The sequence below is a fragment of the Betta splendens genome, chromosome 6, assembly GCF_900634795.4.
Source record: "Betta splendens chromosome 6, fBetSpl5.4, whole genome shotgun sequence".
NCBI classification, from domain to species: Eukaryota; Metazoa; Chordata; class Actinopteri; order Anabantiformes; family Osphronemidae; genus Betta; species Betta splendens.
The window spans coordinates 4,294,301-4,314,441 of record NC_040886.2 but is presented as its reverse complement, the minus strand read 5'-3'; the positions used below and the strand labels follow the sequence as shown (position 1 = coordinate 4,314,441).

The 20,141-nt window shown below is 41.4% G+C and overlaps 1 protein-coding gene across 2 annotated transcripts in view; it reads right to left on the bottom strand.

Annotated features, from left to right (window-relative positions):
• Positions 1-20,141, bottom strand: part of LOC114857212 (spondin-1-like) — a 125,124-nt gene that overhangs the window by 98,803 nt on the left and 6,180 nt on the right. For both annotated transcript variants that reach the window (XM_029153463.3, XM_029153462.3), the window contains exon 3: positions 17,790-17,923. In XM_029153463.3, the coding sequence (XP_029009296.1) occupies positions 17,790-17,923 (134 nt within the window). The remainder of the gene's footprint in view (positions 1-17,789; positions 17,924-20,141) is intronic.

Genomic DNA, 20,141 nt, shown 5'->3' with positions numbered 1-20,141 from the left:
GTCTCACTGAAACCTGGCTGCAGCAGGATGAATATGTTACTTTAAATGAGTCGACTCCAATGAGTCACATCAACTATCATGTTCCAAGAAGTACAGGTAGAGGTGGAGGAGTAGCAGCAGTTTATAAATCAGATTTATTAATTACTCCTAAACCTAAACATAGTTATAACTCATTTGAGAGCCTCACTCTGAGCCTTTCTCACCCAGACTCTAAAACTCAGAAACCAGTTGTGTTTTGTATTGTTTACCGTCCTCCTGCTCCATATTCAGAGTTCTTAACTGAATTCTCTGAATTCTTATCTGACTTAGTTCTTAGCACAGATAAAGTCATTGTAGTGGGAGACTTTAACATTCATGTAGATGTTGACAGCAACTGTCTCAGCACTGCTTTTAACTCCTTAATAGACACTATTGGTTTTACACAGCAGGTAAATCAACCCACTCATCGTTTTAACCACACTCTAGATCTTGTCCTGACATATGGAGTTGAAATTGATAATTTAATAGTTCTTCCCCAAAACCCTCTGTTATCTGACCATTTCTTATTAACTTTTGAATTTAGCACAACTGACCCTATAACAGCTGGAAAGAAATGTTACTATAGCAGATGTTTATCTGACAATGCTGTTGCCAGATTCAAGCAGATGATTCCATCATCTTTTGCCTCAATGTCTTGCAGATACACAGAGAACAGTCACCTTAATCCTTATGAACAGGTTGACTGTCTTGTAGATGATGCTGCAGCTTCTCTACGTACAATGTTAGACACAGTGGCTCCTCTGAAGAAGAAGACAGTGAATCAGAGGAGGTTAGCTCCGTGGTATAACTCAGACATCCGCAGTCTAAAGCAAAGGACTAGACAACTAGAAAGACAGTGGCGTTCCAACAAAATAAATGTAAACTGCATTGCATGGAAGGACAGTCTAATGAAATATAAAAAAGCACTTTGTGCTGCTAGAAAACATATTATTCCTCCCTAATTGAGGAAAACAAAAACAACCCCAGGTTTCTTTTCAGCACTGTAGCCAGGCTGACAAAGAGTCATAGCTGTATTGAGTCTACTATCCCCTTAAATCTCAGCAGCAATGACTTTATGAACTACTTTACTAATAAAATTATTATCATTAGAAAAAACATTCAGCAGCGACTTCTTCCAAATGACAGAAAGCACTGTCTAGATCCATTAACTTTAAATTTATTAAATCCTCTGTCTTACCTAGACAGCTTCTCCCCCATAACTCATATGGAGTTAACCTCAATAATCAACTCTTCCAAGTCGTCCACTTGTCTTTTAGATCCAATCCCAACCAGATTACTCAAAGAAGTTCTACCTTTAATCATCTCATCCATATTAAATCAAATCAACCAATCTTTACAACTAGGCTATGTACCACAGGCTTTTAAGGTGGCTGTGGTCAAACCTCTATTGAAAAAACCAACCCTTGACCCTGGACAACCAGCCAACTATAGGCCCATTTCAAATTTACCCTTTATTTCCAAGATTCTGGAAAAAATCGTGGCTAAACAATTATCTGACCACCTTAGTGGGAATAACCTGTATGAAGATTTTCAGTCAGGATTTAGAAAACATCATAGCACAGAAACAGCTCTGGTTAGAGTCACTAATGATCTTCTATTAGCTTCGGACAATGGTCTAGTTTCTGTCCTTGTCCTGTTAGATCTTAGTGCTGCATTTGATACAATTGATCATCACATTCTATTACAGACACTAGAACATAGAATCGGGATTAATGGAACAGCATTGGGATGGTTTAAATCCTATTTGTTGAACAGATTCCAGTTTGTTCATGTTAATGATAAATTCTCCACACGCACAAGGATTAGCTATGGAGTTCCACAGGGTTCTGTGCTGGGTCCAATTCTGTTTAGCTTATACATGTCTCCTCTAGGTGAGATTATTAGAAAGCATTCTATTAATTTTCATTTTTACGCAGATGATACTCAGCTATACATGTCCTTGGAACCAAATGAAACAGATCAACTAGTCAAAATTCAGGGTTGTTTAAAAGACATCAAATCCTGGATGTCCCAAAACTTCCTTCAACTAAACTCAGATAAAACCAAGATTCTTATTGTTGGGCCTAAAAATCTGAGAGAGACACTATTGAGTCAGATAGCCACCCTGGATGGCATAACATTAGCTTCAGATTCTACTGTGAGGAACCTTGGTGTCATGTTTGATCAGGATCTCTCTTTTACATCATACATTAAACAAATCTCCAGAACCGCCTACTTCCACCTTAGAAATATAGTTAAAATCAGAAGCATCCTCTCTCAGAGCGATGCAGAGAAACTGATCCATGCATTTGTTACCTCTAGGCTGGACTACTGTAACTCCTTACTCATAGGATGTCCTAACAGCTCCTTAAAAAACCTACAGCTCATTCAAAATGCTGCAGCCAGAGTTCTGACAGGACTTAGAAAGAGAGATCACATTTCTCCTACATTAGCTTCTCTGCACTGGCTGCCTGTAAAATGTAGGATAGAATTTAAAATTCTCCTACTCACATACAAAGTACTCAATGATAAAGCTCCTTCTTATCTTAAAGACCTTATAGTTCCTTATGCTCCCAGCAGAACACTTCGTTCTCAGAGCGCTGGGCTACTTGCGGTTCCTAGAGTGTTTAAATGTAGAACAGGGGGCAGAGCTTTTAGCTACCAAGCTCCTCTCCTCTGGAACCAGCTCCCTCTTCAGGTTCGAGAAGTTGACACACACTCCACCTTTAAGATTAGGCTTAAAACCTTCCTTTTTGATAAAGCTTATAGTTAGAGATGGTTCAGGTCACTGGCAATTATTGTTAGTCACAGGAACCATCTCTTAGTTAAGCTGCAATAGACATAGACTGCTGGGGGACTTAATTTATACACTGAGCTCCTCTGTTTCCTTCTACCTCCTCTGTCCCATAACCTCCCATCATTGTCCCATGTTTAACTAACCTTGTCTCTTTCTGTCCAGTAGTTCTGCTTCTCTCCTCTCCCCCCCCCCCCCCCCCTCTTTCTCCCTCTCTGTCCTCACCCACAGGTATCATTGGACTCAAAGTTTGGTGTCTGTGATGGGCAACTGCGGATCCAACCATCCTGCCTGCATCCAGTCCCTGGTCCTACCATCCTGCCTGTGCTCTGTTGTTGCTTGTTGTTGCTTGTTGCTGTTGCTGTGCTTTTCTATCTCTCTATCCTCTCACCCCAACCGGTCGAGGCAGATGGCCGCCCACATCCAGTCTGGTTCTGCTGGAGGTTTTTCCTCGTTAGAGAGGGAGTTTTTCCTCTCCACTGTTGCTGTCAAATTAAATGCTTGCTGTATGTGGGATTTGTTGGGTTTAGTTGTGTGAGGTTTTAAACCTTACTTTGTAAAGTGCCTTGAAATAACTTTGTTGTGATTTGGCGCTATATAAATAAAATTGAATTGAATTGAATTGTTGCCGAACCCTTGCCTGTCCCTGGACCTGTTTCTGCCTGCTTCCTTTGTACTGCAACCTGAGCTACAGTGTCTATGACCTGGACCGTCTGTTATAAGGAGTACTGCATTAAAGCCTTAAATTTTACCCTCTGTCTGACGTCTCGGTGCTGTGTATGTGGGTCCGATCTCTGCCAAAACCTGACACAAGAAGACAGATGCCCAGTGTTGCGGCAGAATCTCTTAAGATGTTGGATACCAAAGACACAGGCAGAAAGCTTGGTCTGAGAGATTGTAGTCATTGATTTCGTTCGCAGCATTCACTTTCAACCGTCAGCTGAGACCTGCACCGCTCTGACTCTGCTTCGCTTCACCCACAGTTTACCTAGGTGCTGACAGCACCTGCCAACAAGTAACAGATAGATCAGTTGAGGACAAGAGGCTCCTGATTGCTCACACAAAATACGATACAAAGCACAAGTTAAACGCTACGCTCCGTCCATAGATTATTCTGTCGCGGAGAGCGCACGCTCTAACAGATAAGTAACGTAAACCAAGGCATTGACAAGGACAGCTAACAAGATGTCACCCAGGTAAAACAACTCACTGGAAGTCGGTCATCAGTTAACGTGGACACTCTTTCACACTCAAAACACCAGTTTACATTAGCCAAGTAATTTGTGGAGGAAGCGCCTACTGTTACCTACTTACCTGTTAGGGGGTTAGGGTTATGTGATGTAAACCAAGTGCTTCATCCACAGATTACTCTGTCGCTAAAAACAGGTAAGTAGAGCACCAATGGAAACAATTGAATGTCCCAGTGCTGCAATGAATTTCACCTCTGACAATTTCTGTTGGATGACGTTGCAGATTCTACAGCGTGATCGGTTTTAGGCAACATATGGACAGAGGAGCCCGGCAAACTAGTTTCAGGATATCAAGACGTTTTAGCTTAGCTGTGAATTTTACATATACATGTATATATAGATATAGTATATATACATATATATATATATATATAGATATACATCTATATATTTATATATACATATATATATATATAGATATATATATATATCTCAGGCATTTCTTTCTTGTTCGAGTAGCCCACTTCTCGCCAAGGTGCTCTGGTTCCCCAACAGCTCGTTAGACCGGGCGACGTCTGAGCCGGAATCTCACGTGTCTCATTGTCTCTCATCATCATATTGTCACAATGGCACAATGGTGGAAGGACCCAAATGCACAGCGAGGCTTGAGTAAAGGAGTGTTTTAATAAGAATGTAGTCAGGCAGGCTGACAGGGCTACTCATGATTGGCTTTGGTGGTGCACCACTGGTACAAACGCCGACGGGGGCCATGGTTACTCGGCTGACGGAATTACACCAGAGGACGGCCCGGATTGAAGGACTGATAATTAACATCTCAGCTCGTTCGGATGATTTGCATTAGAGGATGACCCGGATTGAGGGACTGATCAGTAACATCTCAGCTCGTTCGGATGCCCGGATTGCAGGACTGACTAATAATATCTCAGCCCGTTCGGAGGAAGACAAGGGACTGAGGGATAACATCTGCAGACAGACTGAACACTTGGTTACTATGGTGACAGCCTTGTCTGACAGGCTTGAGGAGATGTCACGGGTGACCCATGGTCCCACAAGAGGTGATGAAGCCCTGAGTTCTGACCAATTGGAGTATTGATCTAGACAAATTAGTCATGGATTGTTAAAATGTATTAGAATTGGCTGTGTATTACTCTGTCCCTTCTCCCTCACCCCTCCCTTCCCGGGTCCAATCTAGCTCACCAGCTGTGCCTCTATCTATCCTCTTCCCCTGTTGTGACTCCCTTCAAGGACAACTGTTGGACTGACCTGTAAACATCTTGGTCGGCCTCAGTCATACTTCTATAAACAACACTTCATTACACTGATGCAGATACACCCCCTCCCACCCCACCTTACAGTCTCATTGTCTGCTCTCCGACCTTATCTATCTGTCCTGATGATAATTAACATCTCAGCTCGTTCGGATGATTTGCATTAGAGGATGACCCGGATTGAGGGACTGATCAGTAACATCTCAGCTCGTTCGGATGCCCGGATTGCAGGACTGACTAATAAGATCTCAGCCCGTTCGGGGGAAGACAAGGGACTGAGGGATAACATCTGCAGATAGACTGAACACTTGGTTACTATGGTGACAGCCTTGTCTGACAGGCTTGAGGAGATGTCACGGGTGACCCATGGTCCCACAAGAGGCGATGAAGCCCTGAGTTCTGACCGATTGGAGTATTGATCTAGACAAATTAGTCATGGATTGTTAAAATGTATTAGAATTGGCTGTGTATTACTCTGTCCCTTCTCCCTCACCCCTCCCTTCCCGGGTCCAATCTAGCTCACCAGCTGTGCCTCTATCTATCCTCTTCCCCTGTTGTGACTCCCTTCAAGGACAACTGTTGGACTGACCTGTAAACATCTTGGTCGGCCTCAGTCATACACTTCATTACACTGATGCAGATACACCCCCTCCCACCCCACCTTACAGTCTCATTGTCTGCTCTCCGACCTTATCTATCTGTCCTGATGAACCCAAGAAAAAATTCCAGCAAGGTTTCCACTTGTACTGTGTGCCACTGTATGTGCATGTGTTTTTAATTGTTTGTACTGCAATTGCTTCCACTGTCGGACTAGCGCCGGGTAACCTGGCTGCTGATGGGAATTTCCCCGCTGTGGGACTAATAAAGGCATTCTATTCTATTCTATTCTATTCTATTCTATTCTATTCTATTCTATTCTATTCTATTCTATTCTATTCTATTCTATTCTATTCTAACTACCGGCCAATAACCTGTCTCTCCACAACATGGAAGCTCATGTCAGGCATCATCGCAGCTAAGATAAGTGGGCACATGGGTCAACACATGAGCGAAGCACAGAAGGGCATTGGTAAGGATACCAGAGAAGCCAAAGACCAACTCCTGGTTGACAGAACAGTTGCCCAAGACTGCAGAGTGCGACACACCAACCTGTGCACAGCCTGAATCGACTACAAGAAAGCCTATGACTCAATGCCACACACATGGATCACTGAATGCTTGGAGCTGTACAACATCAACAGAACTCTAAGGGCCTTCATTGCAAACTCGATGAGGTTTTCGAGAACCACCCTTGAAGCCAATGGGAAGCCACTTGCCCAAGCATCCATCAAATGTGGCATATACCAAGGAGATGCACTGTCCCCACTGCTGTTCTGCATAGGTCTGAACCCCCTCAGCCAAATAATAAACAAGACTGGCTATGGATACCGACTCCGGAACGGGGCCACCATAAGTCACCTCCTCTACATGGATGACATCAAGCTGTACGCCAAGAGTGAGCGAGACATCAACTCGCTGATCCACACCACCAGGATCTACAGCTCGGACATTGGGATGTCATTCGGGCTCAAGAAATGTGGGAGGATGGTGACAAAGAGAGGCAAGGTAATCCACACAGAAGGGGTCTAACTCCCAGAAGGAACAATAGCAGACATTGAGGACAATTACAAGTACTTGGAATACCACAGGCAAACGGCAACCTTGAACAGGCAACAAGGAATGCGGCAACAGCCAAATACCTCCAACGAGTGAGGCAAGGCCCCGACAGATGACGTGTTGAGTGAATGTCTCAGGCAGTGGAGAACAGAGAATCAGATGCTGGAAGAGGGACCATCATGGGAGGACAAGCCCTTACACAGGATGTACCACCGGAACATAACTGAAGTGGCTGATCTCAACAAATCCTACCAATGGCTTGAAAGGGCTGGGCTGAATGACAGCACAGAGACACTCATCCTGGCTTCACAGGAGCAGGCCCTGAGCACCAGAGCCATAGAGGCCCAGATCTACCACACCAGACAAGACCCAAGGTGTAGACTGTGCAAAGAGGCCCCTGAGACAATCCAGCACATAACTGCAGGGTGTAAGATGCTGGCAGGGAAAGCATACATGGAACGCCATAACCAAGTGGCTGGCATAGTATACAGGAACATTTGCGCAGAGTATGGATTGGAAACCCCAAAGTCAAAGTGGGAAACACCTCCCAAGGTGGTAGAGAACGAGCGAGCCAAGATCCTGTGGGATTTCCAGATACAGACAGACAGAATGATAATGGCGAACCAACCAGACAACAAGGAATGCGGCAACAGCCAAATACCTCCAACGAGTGAGGCAAGGCCCCGACAGATGACGTGTTGAGTGAATGTCTCAGGCAGTGGAGAACAGAGAATCAGATGCTGGAAGAGGGACCATCATGGGAGGACAAGCCCTTACACAGGATGTACCACCGGAACATAACTGAAGTGGCTGATCTCAACAAATCCTACCAATGGCTTGAAAGGGCTGGGCTGAATGACAGCACAGAGACACTCATCCTGGCTTCACAGGAGCAGGCCCTGAGCACCAGAGCCATAGAGGCCCAGATCTACCACACCAGACAAGACCCAAGGTGTAGACTGTGCAAAGAGGCCCCTGAGACAATCCAGCACATAACTGCAGGGTGTAAGATGCTGGCAGGGAAAGCATACATGGAACGCCATAACCAAGTGGCTGGCATAGTATACAGGAACATTTGCGCAGAGTATGGATTGGAAACCCCAAAGTCAAAGTGGGAAACACCTCCCAAGGTGGTAGAGAACGAGCGAGCCAAGATCCTGTGGGACTTCCAGATACAGACAGACAGAATGATAATGGCGAACCAACCAGACATTGTGGTGGTGAACAAAGAACAGAGGAAAGCCGTAGTAGTGGATGTGGCAATACCTAGCGATGGCAACATCAGGAAAAAGGAACATGAGAAACTAGCGAAAAAGCAAGGGCTCAGAGAAGAACTGGAGAAGGCTTAGAAGATGAAGGCCACAGTGGTGCCTGTGGTTATTGGAGCACTGGGGGCAGTGACCCCAAAACTGGAGGAGTGGCTACAACAGATCCCTGGAAAAACATCCGACATCTCAGTTCAGAAAAGTGCAGTCCTAGGAACAGCAAGGATACTGCGCAGAAACCTCAAGCTTCCTGGCCTCTGGTAGAGGACCCGAGCTTGGAAAACGGATGAGACCACCCGCGTGGGGTGAGAAGGGAGTTTTGTTTTACTACGAAATTGTGTTCACTCTGCTCTGCCCAGGACCTCTGCTGTCTCCAACAATCTGTGCAGCCCTGTGTTAGTCGATTTACAATGCAGGGCTCCCCCAAACGAATGAAGCAGTGTCAAAACATCTGACATCCAAAAAGCTTTTGGCTTTTGAGAATGCTGAACCATTACAGTACATCTGATACAACAGTCAAATAACTGAACCACATAGTATAGAACTTGTCCGGTGTGATTCTAAAATCAGATTTGTGTAGCAGCAGTGAGGTCTTCAGGGTGTGTCCGCCTCGTACTGTTGAAACACATAAAACGGAGATATGAGTTGAACAACACTGAGCGTGGAGAGAGAGGAGGGACTGGCAACATTAACTAGGAGTTATCAGTTATATTGCTTCTATAAATCTTGTACAGACTGAAGGGGCAATATACCCTACAACATGGGTTGACTGCTTGGGCATGAAATTGAAAAACAAAAGTGAAATATACACACTATTATTGAGCTGTTCTTGATCATTTTACGTAAATTTTTTGTTTCAATGATAATCGTCAGTCGGTGTAGCTGATACATTCAAACCAGCTTTTCAACAAAATCTGGTCTTTTGGAAAAAGTTCTTAAATGTGTTCAGTGCCAGCTCTCAGTAAAACTAACTTCGACCAATAATTACACCCACTGCCTGTCTTCCCTCAAGATATATCTTCTTCCTTGTAAGTTCTGATCAATCTATGCTTTACTGGCTGCTGCACACAGGAGAAGAGAGACTACACTGGAGAAATGTAGGAGAAAACAAGTTCTCTCGAGTTCCCTCTGGTCCTAAGGAGGTCATAAAGTGTGTAATATATAATTTCCAGATGTGTACAAGTAACCCTATGCCGGAGGCAAATGTACAATAAGGCCGCAAATGTCCAGCTACTGTTATGCCAATGCCTACAGTATATGGTCCATTGTTTTTCTATCTACTATAGCTAAATGTGAAAAACTTTAAAGTTTTATTACATTTCAGTAGCAAAACTAAAAACTTTCTGCACAGTCTCAGTCCAGCCAAGCATGTATCAGTTAAAGATGCTGCTGCTGTGTGATGGTCACAGGTATCTGATAAGGTTGAAGAGAAGGAGCTGAATTCTGCAGTAGTCTGTTGTTTACAAAATGCTAAAAGAGACTAAACTTAGTTGTAGTATCTGAGACAAACTCATTAGCTGTACTGAAGGGGTTAAATTGCTGCTTCTGAGAAAACTGAAAAATCTACGTTCAGCCAAACCAGCCAATCCAAAAATACACTTTTTTCTTTACAAATTCAAAAATGTTATTAGTCTTTTTCCATTAATTGTGTTGATTGTGTCTTCTTTATTGTCATTCTCACAGGCTGTGTGGAGAGAGAGAGAGAGAAAAAGAGAGAGAGAGAGATACAGTATGTACAGTAGTAGAAAGTGAGATGCATGGCAGAGTTCAGTATTGGACTTCTTTTGCCACTGCTGTCAGTTACTGGTGTTCACAGTCAGGAGCACCGCTAGCAGTTATGGGTCCTATGACAAAATTTGAGGTTGGGCCCTGGAATTTAGATATATTACTGGCCACTACTGATTATAGAGAGTGTAATGCTGGTAATATCAATGTTGTGAATTCAAATCTAGCTGCAGGACTACAGTATTTGTTTTGACAATGTATTAATATTCTGTCAAAATTCTATTATTTCACACTCAACAGTGTAAAACATATGCTACTGAATTGTAGCAATCCACGTCTGGACTGAGGTAACCTGACCTACATGTGAACTTAACTCCCTCATTGAAGAGCCTCTACGTCCTCTCCAGTCCCCAGAGATAAGGGACCCTGAATCTTTCTCCACCACAGGAGACTGATTTCTATCACAACAGGCACCAATTGGCACCAACATCTCAAATCTCCTTATCAAAGAACCATGAGTCCACTTTGTTGATCTACCTGTAAATCTCTCAGGATTCCACCTCTGCTTATCATGCCAAAAGGACAGGCTGTCACATTTATCACCGAGAAGCTGTCTCTCCCAGAACTGGGACCACCAGCCATAAAATGTGGAATGTGTTCATTAAGAGGACCAGAGGCTTCATTTGGACACAGGTTCTTGTTCAGATGCTCCAGAACTTTCAACTTTCATGAAACTGATGCCATTTTATTCTGTGGACAAAATGTTTTCATTTGGTATTAGATTGGTTTCTGTGTGATGTTTAATACCTGATCTACAGATTTGCCAGGAAATTCCTAAAGTCACAAAGGGACTCCAACTTATCACCACACTTTCCTTTGTGTGAAGGCACAAAGTTGAAATACAGATACTCACCTTCTTTACTTATTTTAATCTGTGCAACATACACGTAGACTATGTCCACCAGCTACAATTACTGTAGGTATCCTCATTATTGTATTACATTTTTAAGTGTCAATTGTTTAATTAGTAATGTCCAGATTAGGTCATGTATAATTTGATTTTACTTGCATTTATTATTCGTGTATGTTTTAGTGTTTACTGGGTGTTACATAAAACAAGACCAGTCATCATGAATAACATTTCATTTGCGTTCTAAGGGACCATGTATAAGACCTTAATGTTCTATGCATTTAATATTGCTGTTTAACTATTCTGACTTCTCTGCTTATTTGAGTGTCAAAGTGATCATTACATGTTTATTGTGTTATGGTGTGATGGAACTTTGAGCTTGATGAAAAGAGGAAAGCTTAGTTATCCCAGATTTAGGAGCAATCCAAAACAAATAGTTTGATTCCTGATCTGAAGACGTGGAACTCTTCACCACTGGTTGAACTAAATTGCCCTGCAGTGACCACTGCCCCAGGGGTATTTAAACCAGTGACACCCTAGTGGAATCGGATTTCCCTCTATCTTCAAACTTCTTTCACCTTTTCTTTTTGCGTCGCATTACTTTTCTTTAATTTTCCTTTGTTCTCAAATTTTATAAACCTAAGTTAAACACACAAGTTAGAAACACGAACGAACAACGAAATTTGTAACGTTAGAAAGTCAACAAGAAACTCCACAAAACTGAAACTATTACAACCAGTCCTTAATTGACTCGCTATTTTTGATCGAACAAATTAAATTAGATTCCAGCCCGTTTCCCTTTTGGGCTAGTTTAAGTAGCGCTGACGCATTGAAACACCTTGGAAAGTCCAGCCTGGCCGACTGTTACTTCGCTGAACCTGAGCCGTCATCATCACCGCGGGCGACGATTTCTGGCCCAGAGGTCGTGGCACCTGGACCAGAGAGGGCACGCCTGCTCAACCAACCGGTAACGGGAGACGCTGCACAGCGACCGACAGCTCCAAACTGAGGCAAGACGAACATCTCTAATCCTCTGAGAAGAATGGTGTTTCTCAAAGTGCTAAATTCATTATTTATCCTTAGATTTGAACTAGTTAGAGATAAATACTCTTTTCGCTTGATCAAAGCCATCACACACTCAGGTCTTGACCATTCTTTGTGTTTTCACTCATTGATTCATTCACTGTTCATCATCTCATTCTGATCGTTCTCTCATTTCCTGTTCTGTTTATTTGAGTATTTCCATATTATGTTATTCATATATCCAGTAGTGTTAGTTATATTATATTATTAAAACTTTAAAAGGAATCTGGTTTCGTGTGCATTGTTCTTCAGATTTAAGCAGAGGTCACTGAACCGCGACAAGAATTCACGGCATAAGAGACTGATTTGTTTTTGTCACAAGAAAGTTGTTATTGTTGTCCATAACTGGTAACTCATTGAATTGACATCTGGCGTTGGCTAGATTGATACAAGCGTGGTTTTAGCTTTAAAACAAACCTGGTGCCCCAACTTCGAGGAATATTAATGTTTCTGCATTAATATCAAACTATTAATAATTTGAATCCGCTACAGAACTTTGAGTGTGATGCCTTTCAGGTGAGGAGAAATCTAAAACTTATAATATAATGCAAGAAACGAACGCCCTGTGAGGACATTTTTTATTCTGTTTGCTGGCTGTCTAGCACGCGCTAGACAGAGAGCCCCCAGAGAGAGGACAGTAGATAGAGTGTTGGCTATTAAGTAGCACAAACATTATACTGCAAGGGAAGCTCCATGAATAAACAAACCTTTATTTCAAAAACTATTTAAAGTTATTTTGGGCCCTTCTTCACTTTTCCTGCTTTGTTAAACCTCGTTTTCATTTCTGATGAAGGGCAGATTTACACTTCATTGAATGTGAGGAAGTATAATGTTATAATTAATTAGGCTGGTCTCTGTGGGCCCCTCAAATTTCGTGGTTTGTTAGAATGCTCCTAACTCCAACCACCACCCCCACCAGCGCCTAACGGCTCCCATGTTCTGGTGGGCGATACTGCAAGCTTTGGTGACGATCCGTTACCAAGTAAATATTGGAGCAGTATCACTGATATCAACACCAATACCGATACTTTTTGACAATTAATGCATTATCAAAATCTAAATACATATTTATGACTTTCGGGTTTTTTGATTAAAATTGTATTACTAATTTAATAAAGTCCATTGTTGGTGTGTGTCTGCTTTGCTCTGGCATATAGGCACAGGCTTACACTTACACACAGGCACTTAGAGATGCAGACAGACCAGATAGTTAGGTCACATCTTTGAAAAAACGGCAGCAGTGCGTACAGGACTAAAAATTCAACCAATGTATTGATATTTTTGTTGAGGTATCGACCGATATCAATACTAGCCTTGGTATTGATTGTACTGATATTAGGGTTGATCCGCCCACCCCTACCATGTTCACAGTTGATCATAAATACTCTTTAACGCGAAACAGAAAGTGTGTATCAAGTTGAATTAGAGTTCACAACTGAACCTACAGTAATAAAGTGAGCAGTGTGTATTTAGAGAGAACATCTGGTTTTCACACAAATTCACAATTTGACCATTTTTTGAGAATTTTTTTCCCATTGCATTTAATAGTAATTTCATTTTGTTTTTCATTATCATCGGAAGGGATGTTTGAATTTTCTAATCAAGTTGTCTTCCATTAGCTCCCTCTGCCCCCAATTCTTTTCTTTCTCTTCTTTTTTTAACTGAACATCTACTCTTTTTGCACTTCACAAAAAATCCCAGCATTAACAGTCCATATAGTCCATATACTGTGCATGTATGACAGAGACAGTTGTGATAAACTTCACTTCTACATCCAGGTTATGGTAAAGTCAAATCAAACTTTCAATAGACCGTCCACTTGCTTCATTTCAGCATTACATACTGTAGTGGTCCCACTGGTCCCTAATGTAGAGATGCCACTGCTGGCTATATCTAGATACAAGAGTTTGGATCCATTTATAAAACAGCTTCAGAGTCCTTGCAGATAGACCTGTGTTGTCAATGAACAAACAGATGACCGGGAGCCTTTACCTTCTCCTAGAGTCCTCCCAGTACCAACAGCAGAATACTAATGGGAGGGGGTTGATGTGAGGTGAAAATCTGATGAACACAGCTATAGGGCAGCAATGGAGCAAGAGGTGAAAATAACAGTAAACTTGATAACGAAAGGAGATCAACAAGACAGTGACCATTTGATTGGAAAATAGGCTGCTGTACCTTTCAGTCCCATTTTACCAGTCTCTGTAGATTAAAATACAGATTTGAGCTGAGCTCATCAGAACTTGGACCTTGATGACCCGGGTGAAAAAGGTAAAAAGGAAACAAACACACCAATCTTTCACCTTGACGAACTCAATAAACAAATTCTGATGGCACAAAATTCAAAAAGCAAAACAGGAATTTGACACGAAGCTGATAAAAATAGAGCCCATCCTGACTCTAATAAGATTTTTGTGCCAATGTAGAAGAAATTCCCTCTAGGCTCTTGTGATTATGTCCAGACAGACAACCTGAAAACATCATCCTGTGTCTGTCACCAGTGCATAGGCAAAATAATGCTTCAAAAATAGAGGCATTAAGAAACTTAACCTATGTAGTATTTGAATATTTACACAGTTTTCTTCACTTTTTCCTTTTTATTCGAAAACACTTGTTCCTACTGTATGCGGCAGGGAAATATGAAATCAATATGAAAAACAAGGTGTTATGCTGTTCTCTGCTACACAAGTATACAAACTGCCCTTTTTTGGATTTGTGTAGTAAAGCTATATTTAAATGTAACTATGATATAGTTATAACAATAACATATAATATTGTGTTTTTTTAATTCTGGGTTATATTATTACATTATTAGTAACTGTGTCCATAGTGAATTTCCTGTGTTGAACTAAAATAAATACAGAATATATAAAAATCAGGAAATCTAACGCTGCCAACACGCTTGAAGAATTCCACCTACAGTACAGTATGGAGGCCTCACAGTCACTTCTCCACCAGCCTGAGGCTATATGTTGTTTCAAGGCAGACAGCTCTGCAGGAGTAGTGATAAGTTTTGGGCCAAACCTGGCCAAGGAGGAGGAGGCCAAACTTGACAGTACACTTCCTGCCTAGAGCTGAAAAGTTGCACGTTCGCTCCTGAAGTTGTTGTTGGTTGCAGTGCCAGTACCAACTGAGACAAGCTGATATAGCACATGAAAAAAATGCTATTGAAAAGCTGCTGACATGTTCCACTTGCCAAAAGAAAAATTATGTGTACAGTATGTTTATTAGCTGACATACCTTATCTCACTCACCTCACTGTGTGAGGCTTAAGGAAATAAAGTGCACTTTAAGGTGGTGATTGTGTGTGTTGTATGTTCATTATTTGTCCATATTTGCATTTGTTCTATTTACTCCAAACACAGAAATGCCAATAAGCCTAATAAGGGGCTTTAATGCCAGCAAACCAAAACACTCTGGTCGACTCAAGTTCCTCCTTGTATTTAATGTAATTAATTACTTTCAATTCCATAGCTAATCTTGTAAGAAAAACTATTCCCGCTCTTCACATGCTACAGCTGTCACCAACAGAATTTTTCCTACCCTCCACCAAAAAATGTATTGCACTTATTTTAAATTAACAGATGTTGAAATTAACATTAAATTAATAAAAAATACGCATCTGGATGATGAGAAAGAAAAGCACTCAACATGAGAGACATGATTTATGATTTATGAATTATTTATTATTTATACAGTATGTATTATTGTTTCTCAGTCTAACTACCTATGACAGACGTAGGACTGAATGTTCCAAAGATTAAAGAGCGACAAAAAAGCAGCGACAGATATATGTACAATACAGAAGAGCTAATGCTAAAACTTCATCTCACTACTGACAGACAACAATTGTGACAATATGAGGTCATTTGCATAACAGTTGTTCCCCATACGCAAGGTTAGATATACTGGACTAGCAAACAGTGGGATGGCTATGTGCCATCTGTCATAGAGCAGCAAGAGAGCAACAGCTGTGAGTATATTGGGGAGGTGAGGGCAAGTCATAGCATCTTGCTCGGAGGAGGAAGAGATGCGTATCAGAGAGGTTATTCCCCTCAGGAAGATGGATGAGAAGATAGAAACGACAGAGCAGGAACAAACTAGAACTCTGGAGATGGAGAGGGAAACATTTTCAGAGGCGCTCACTCCGACTTCTCGGCTACTTGTCATTTGCAGTCTCGGCAGCTGCAGAGTGCCATAACTTAGTGCAGCCCACACAAGATTTGTCGGCACATGCACTGCTGGTATAAATTGTCCCTTATGCTTTATGTCATCAATTATAAGAGCTGCTTATCATCTGATCGTATCACAACTGTAGAAGTAACTGTTGGAGTAAATAAAAATCAATCCCATCTTTGAAGCTAGGCTTCATGTGAAATAAGGGTTTAAACGACCTTTTGAGTTAACGATGAATGCTTTGTGACTGAGACCAACAGCCAGAGAGATAAGAACAAAGTGTTGTTCCTTCTTTACTGTAAGATCTGGTTATTTCAAAAGATACCTTATAAAATACACAAATTATTTTCTACAGCAAATCGGTCTGTCACAGTTTTTGTGAATTGGAATTTATAGTTGTTATGTGGTAAAGCTTTTATAACTGTAGAGCATTGCCTATCTAACTAACCTAACTATCTTTTTATGTTTAACTTGAGGAAGGTTACAGTTTCCACATAATCTCTCTGTTTTTGTTTATCACAGTACATTTGGCAGTGGTGGTAGTTCTCTTTTATTGGCCACATTCAACCTCAGATGTACAGTTGTTGTTTTTTTTCATATGCTAATTTTAAATGTGCGGAAATAAAACAAATTTAAAATGCTTGTCTATTGTCAGTCTTAAAGCTGCAGTAAACTGTCCTTTTGTCTCACAGTAGTTCAAGAATAGTTGCTAGTAGTAGTTCAAGAAGAGATGCTAGTCCTGATTAATTTCAATTCAGTTTTTCATGCAACTGCCATTTCAAACACAAACACATAATTCAAAAATCCATCAATACATCTTAGAGGCTGCTGCTGTACATGGTGGGTAAGAACACAGGCTGACAGAACTTGTTTGCCCGATTGAGGCAAGGACCTCATCGGTGTAGCTCTGACAGTTACACACATTTACTGTTTACTACGTTTCACATCTCTAATCATATTAGTACTTTTCTGTCATATATTATAAATTGTATGTGTTATTGTGCTTTGTGTGTATATTTACTCTACTGTTACAGTATGTCAATGTGTATTATTAAAAAAAATGTAATAAGAATAGTTCAGTAATAATGTGGTCAATGTTTACAGATCACTGTATGCAAAAGTAATAATGAAATTTGATGAGATGTGAGGATTAAGAGAGCACCCACACAACATTAACATGCACACCTTACAGTATAATAACACAGTGCAGATTAAGAGGCATGTGTGATTGAAACCACACACTGGCCCCTGTAACCATCATCTGTCTCTTTGTTGTACTTCCAGTGCCATTACACATCCCCAGTGTGTGTTAGCATCCGGAGAGACAACAGGCATTAGCTCTTAATGTGCTTCCTGCAACCTGTTGGTAAAGTATTAATACACCACAGTACAGCATACTGTACATTGCAGGCTGTTTATGGCTTTGCAAGCAATAAAGTCAATAAAATGCCCAGAGGAAATGATTCTGTTCTGTAAATACTGCACTGTGCATTTTATGTAACTTTAGTGGGTTACGTAAACTGCTTGACTGTTTCTCTGTCTTAATTTCTTACACGTCTGAGGCCTTAACCACTAAAAATAAGACTAAATGACAACATAATCACTTAGGTCTGCTGCTATGTATATTAGATGTCACAAGCAGAGTCACCTTCAAAGCCATTGCACGGACAAACTGACACTCACTTGAGTATAACGCAGCCGGTCCCAGTGCGTGGCGCCATCCACAGCACCTGAATCCTGGTGCGTCGGCGAGGTGTGCTCTCCGTCACTGCAGGAGGACAGTTGGTCATAAACTGTGTCTCTTCCATATCAATGATCTGCAAAATAGATTCATTAGGACAATATGAGCACAGTAAAATCAGTGTACAGTATGTTGGTGTAGGAGGTGGAGTGAAAAACATCCTTCTTTGAGGAATGTTATCATGGAACCACAGTGAAGCCAGTGCAAGTAAAACTAGATGAAACCCTTCATGTGCTCTATATATTTTTATTGTTTAAATTTGACAAATGTGTACCAATTTTTCTGTCTGAGTCTCAAAAGTGTTTTTGAGAAGGAGAATAAGGCTTTGGAAAATAATGACCTTGTGTATTTAGGATGTGTCTAGCCAGTCCCCACAGAGGTCTAGAGACTAAACACAGCAGAAGACATACACACACACACACACACACACACACACACACACACACACACACACACACACACACACACGCATACACACGCACACACACGCACACACACGCACACACACACACACACACACACACACACACACACACACACACACACACACACACACACACACACACACACACACACACACACACAGCCTCTGACCTTGCAGCCAGTGTTTTCCAGCTGTCTTGGTTCAACAATAATGATAACTAACACCCGGCTTCAAACACAAGACAGGACACTAAGAAGGGGACAAACGTCACATTTGTTTATTGACTTCTCTATACCTGCTTATTCACACTTTGGTTTACTTTATATCACCTAAGTCTGAAGTTCTGTCAGTCTGACACAAACAAACAGACAGAGGTCTAAGTGAGACATGACGTAGATACGACATTCTGACATCTTCCAATTTGTATTAAACTTTAACCTATTTCATACAATATTTGTTTCCTATGAATGTTAAACACACTATATCACATGTGGAGCTGTTTAACAACAAAACAGATGTTCTGCACTTGATCGTGGCATTTTGCCTGTGCCTCTTGCTGCTGCTGCCTGCTCTCGAACAAGCTCATCGACTAGAGTGAGGGTGATGATCAGCAGCGTGTCATAGACCAAACACACCACAGTCGGATCTGGTTCTAGACTGAGAACTTTAAATGCCTAAAATGAAAAGCAGTAAAGTTTTTTGTGATTTCTACTTAATTAAAAGAATCAAACTAGCAAAAGCTACATTTAAAGTTTGAAGCAATCACTTGTAACTGGGAATACATGAGACATGAGACAGAGCGGGAGACAGACAAGGCAAACGTAGGACTGAACAGAATCCCTGAAAAGAACGGACAATACTGTGTGTGTGTGAGTGTTTATTGTTCGACATGCATGCACACATTGACGGTTCGTAATTAAATGCGAAGCAGTTGTAAAGGAATGAATGCAGTTTAAACCTTTGGGAATTCAGCTCCAAGAGAAAAGTTTTCGGAGGGGAACTTAGGCAGAGAGACAGATAGATTGAAATTGAAATGTCACGTCAACATTTGAAGATGAGCTTATTTCAGAAAGTAACAAAGTTCTCTTGTCTTCATGAAGTCCTCCGTGGCGCCGACATTTCGCTTTGAACTTTCCATGAATCAAAGCCGTACTATTGCTGCAGAATACCGTCGAGACCTTGAGGCCATGATCAGAATTGCATCATATTACATATTGTGCCTGAGCCACCAACCAAAGGAAGCATCACATACTGTATGCAAAGCACTGCACTTGAAAAACAACAACTAAGCCGTGTGTGTGTGTGTGTGTGTGTGTGTCTCCACTTTTTATAGTTATATTCACACTTTAATGCATTCTTTCTTTACAGAGGTCAGTTTAAGAGCAGGATAAGAGCTGGGTATCTGGCAAGTCAAGTTTCTGTGTTCAGCCAAATTCATATAGACTAGCTACATGAACAGAAAGAATCTGTTCATTCCCTGCTAAAAGCAAAGCTCTGATGATTTCCTGTCTGCATCCTCTTTTCTCAGCCTTTTTTTCCCACTAAAGCTTTGAACTGCTTTACTTGGTGAGGGCTGCTATACCCCCCCCCCCGGACCGACCGGTTGCCAGCCCATCACAGATATCTTGTATCCTGCTCTTTTCTCGGGTCTGTTTTTGTCTTCCACCACTGATATTTTGGGGTATATGGTATAAAAAGCTTAGATAACAACAAGTCGATAACCATTGAGAACACTCAGGAACAGTTTAAAAAAAGGCCAGATTTTCACAGCATGTTACATGACATTCACAGTATTTGCCGGTATATGAAACACTGGTGGAGAATGTTACAAGTCACAATCAGACAAATGGCGGTGTCTCATCTCTTTAAA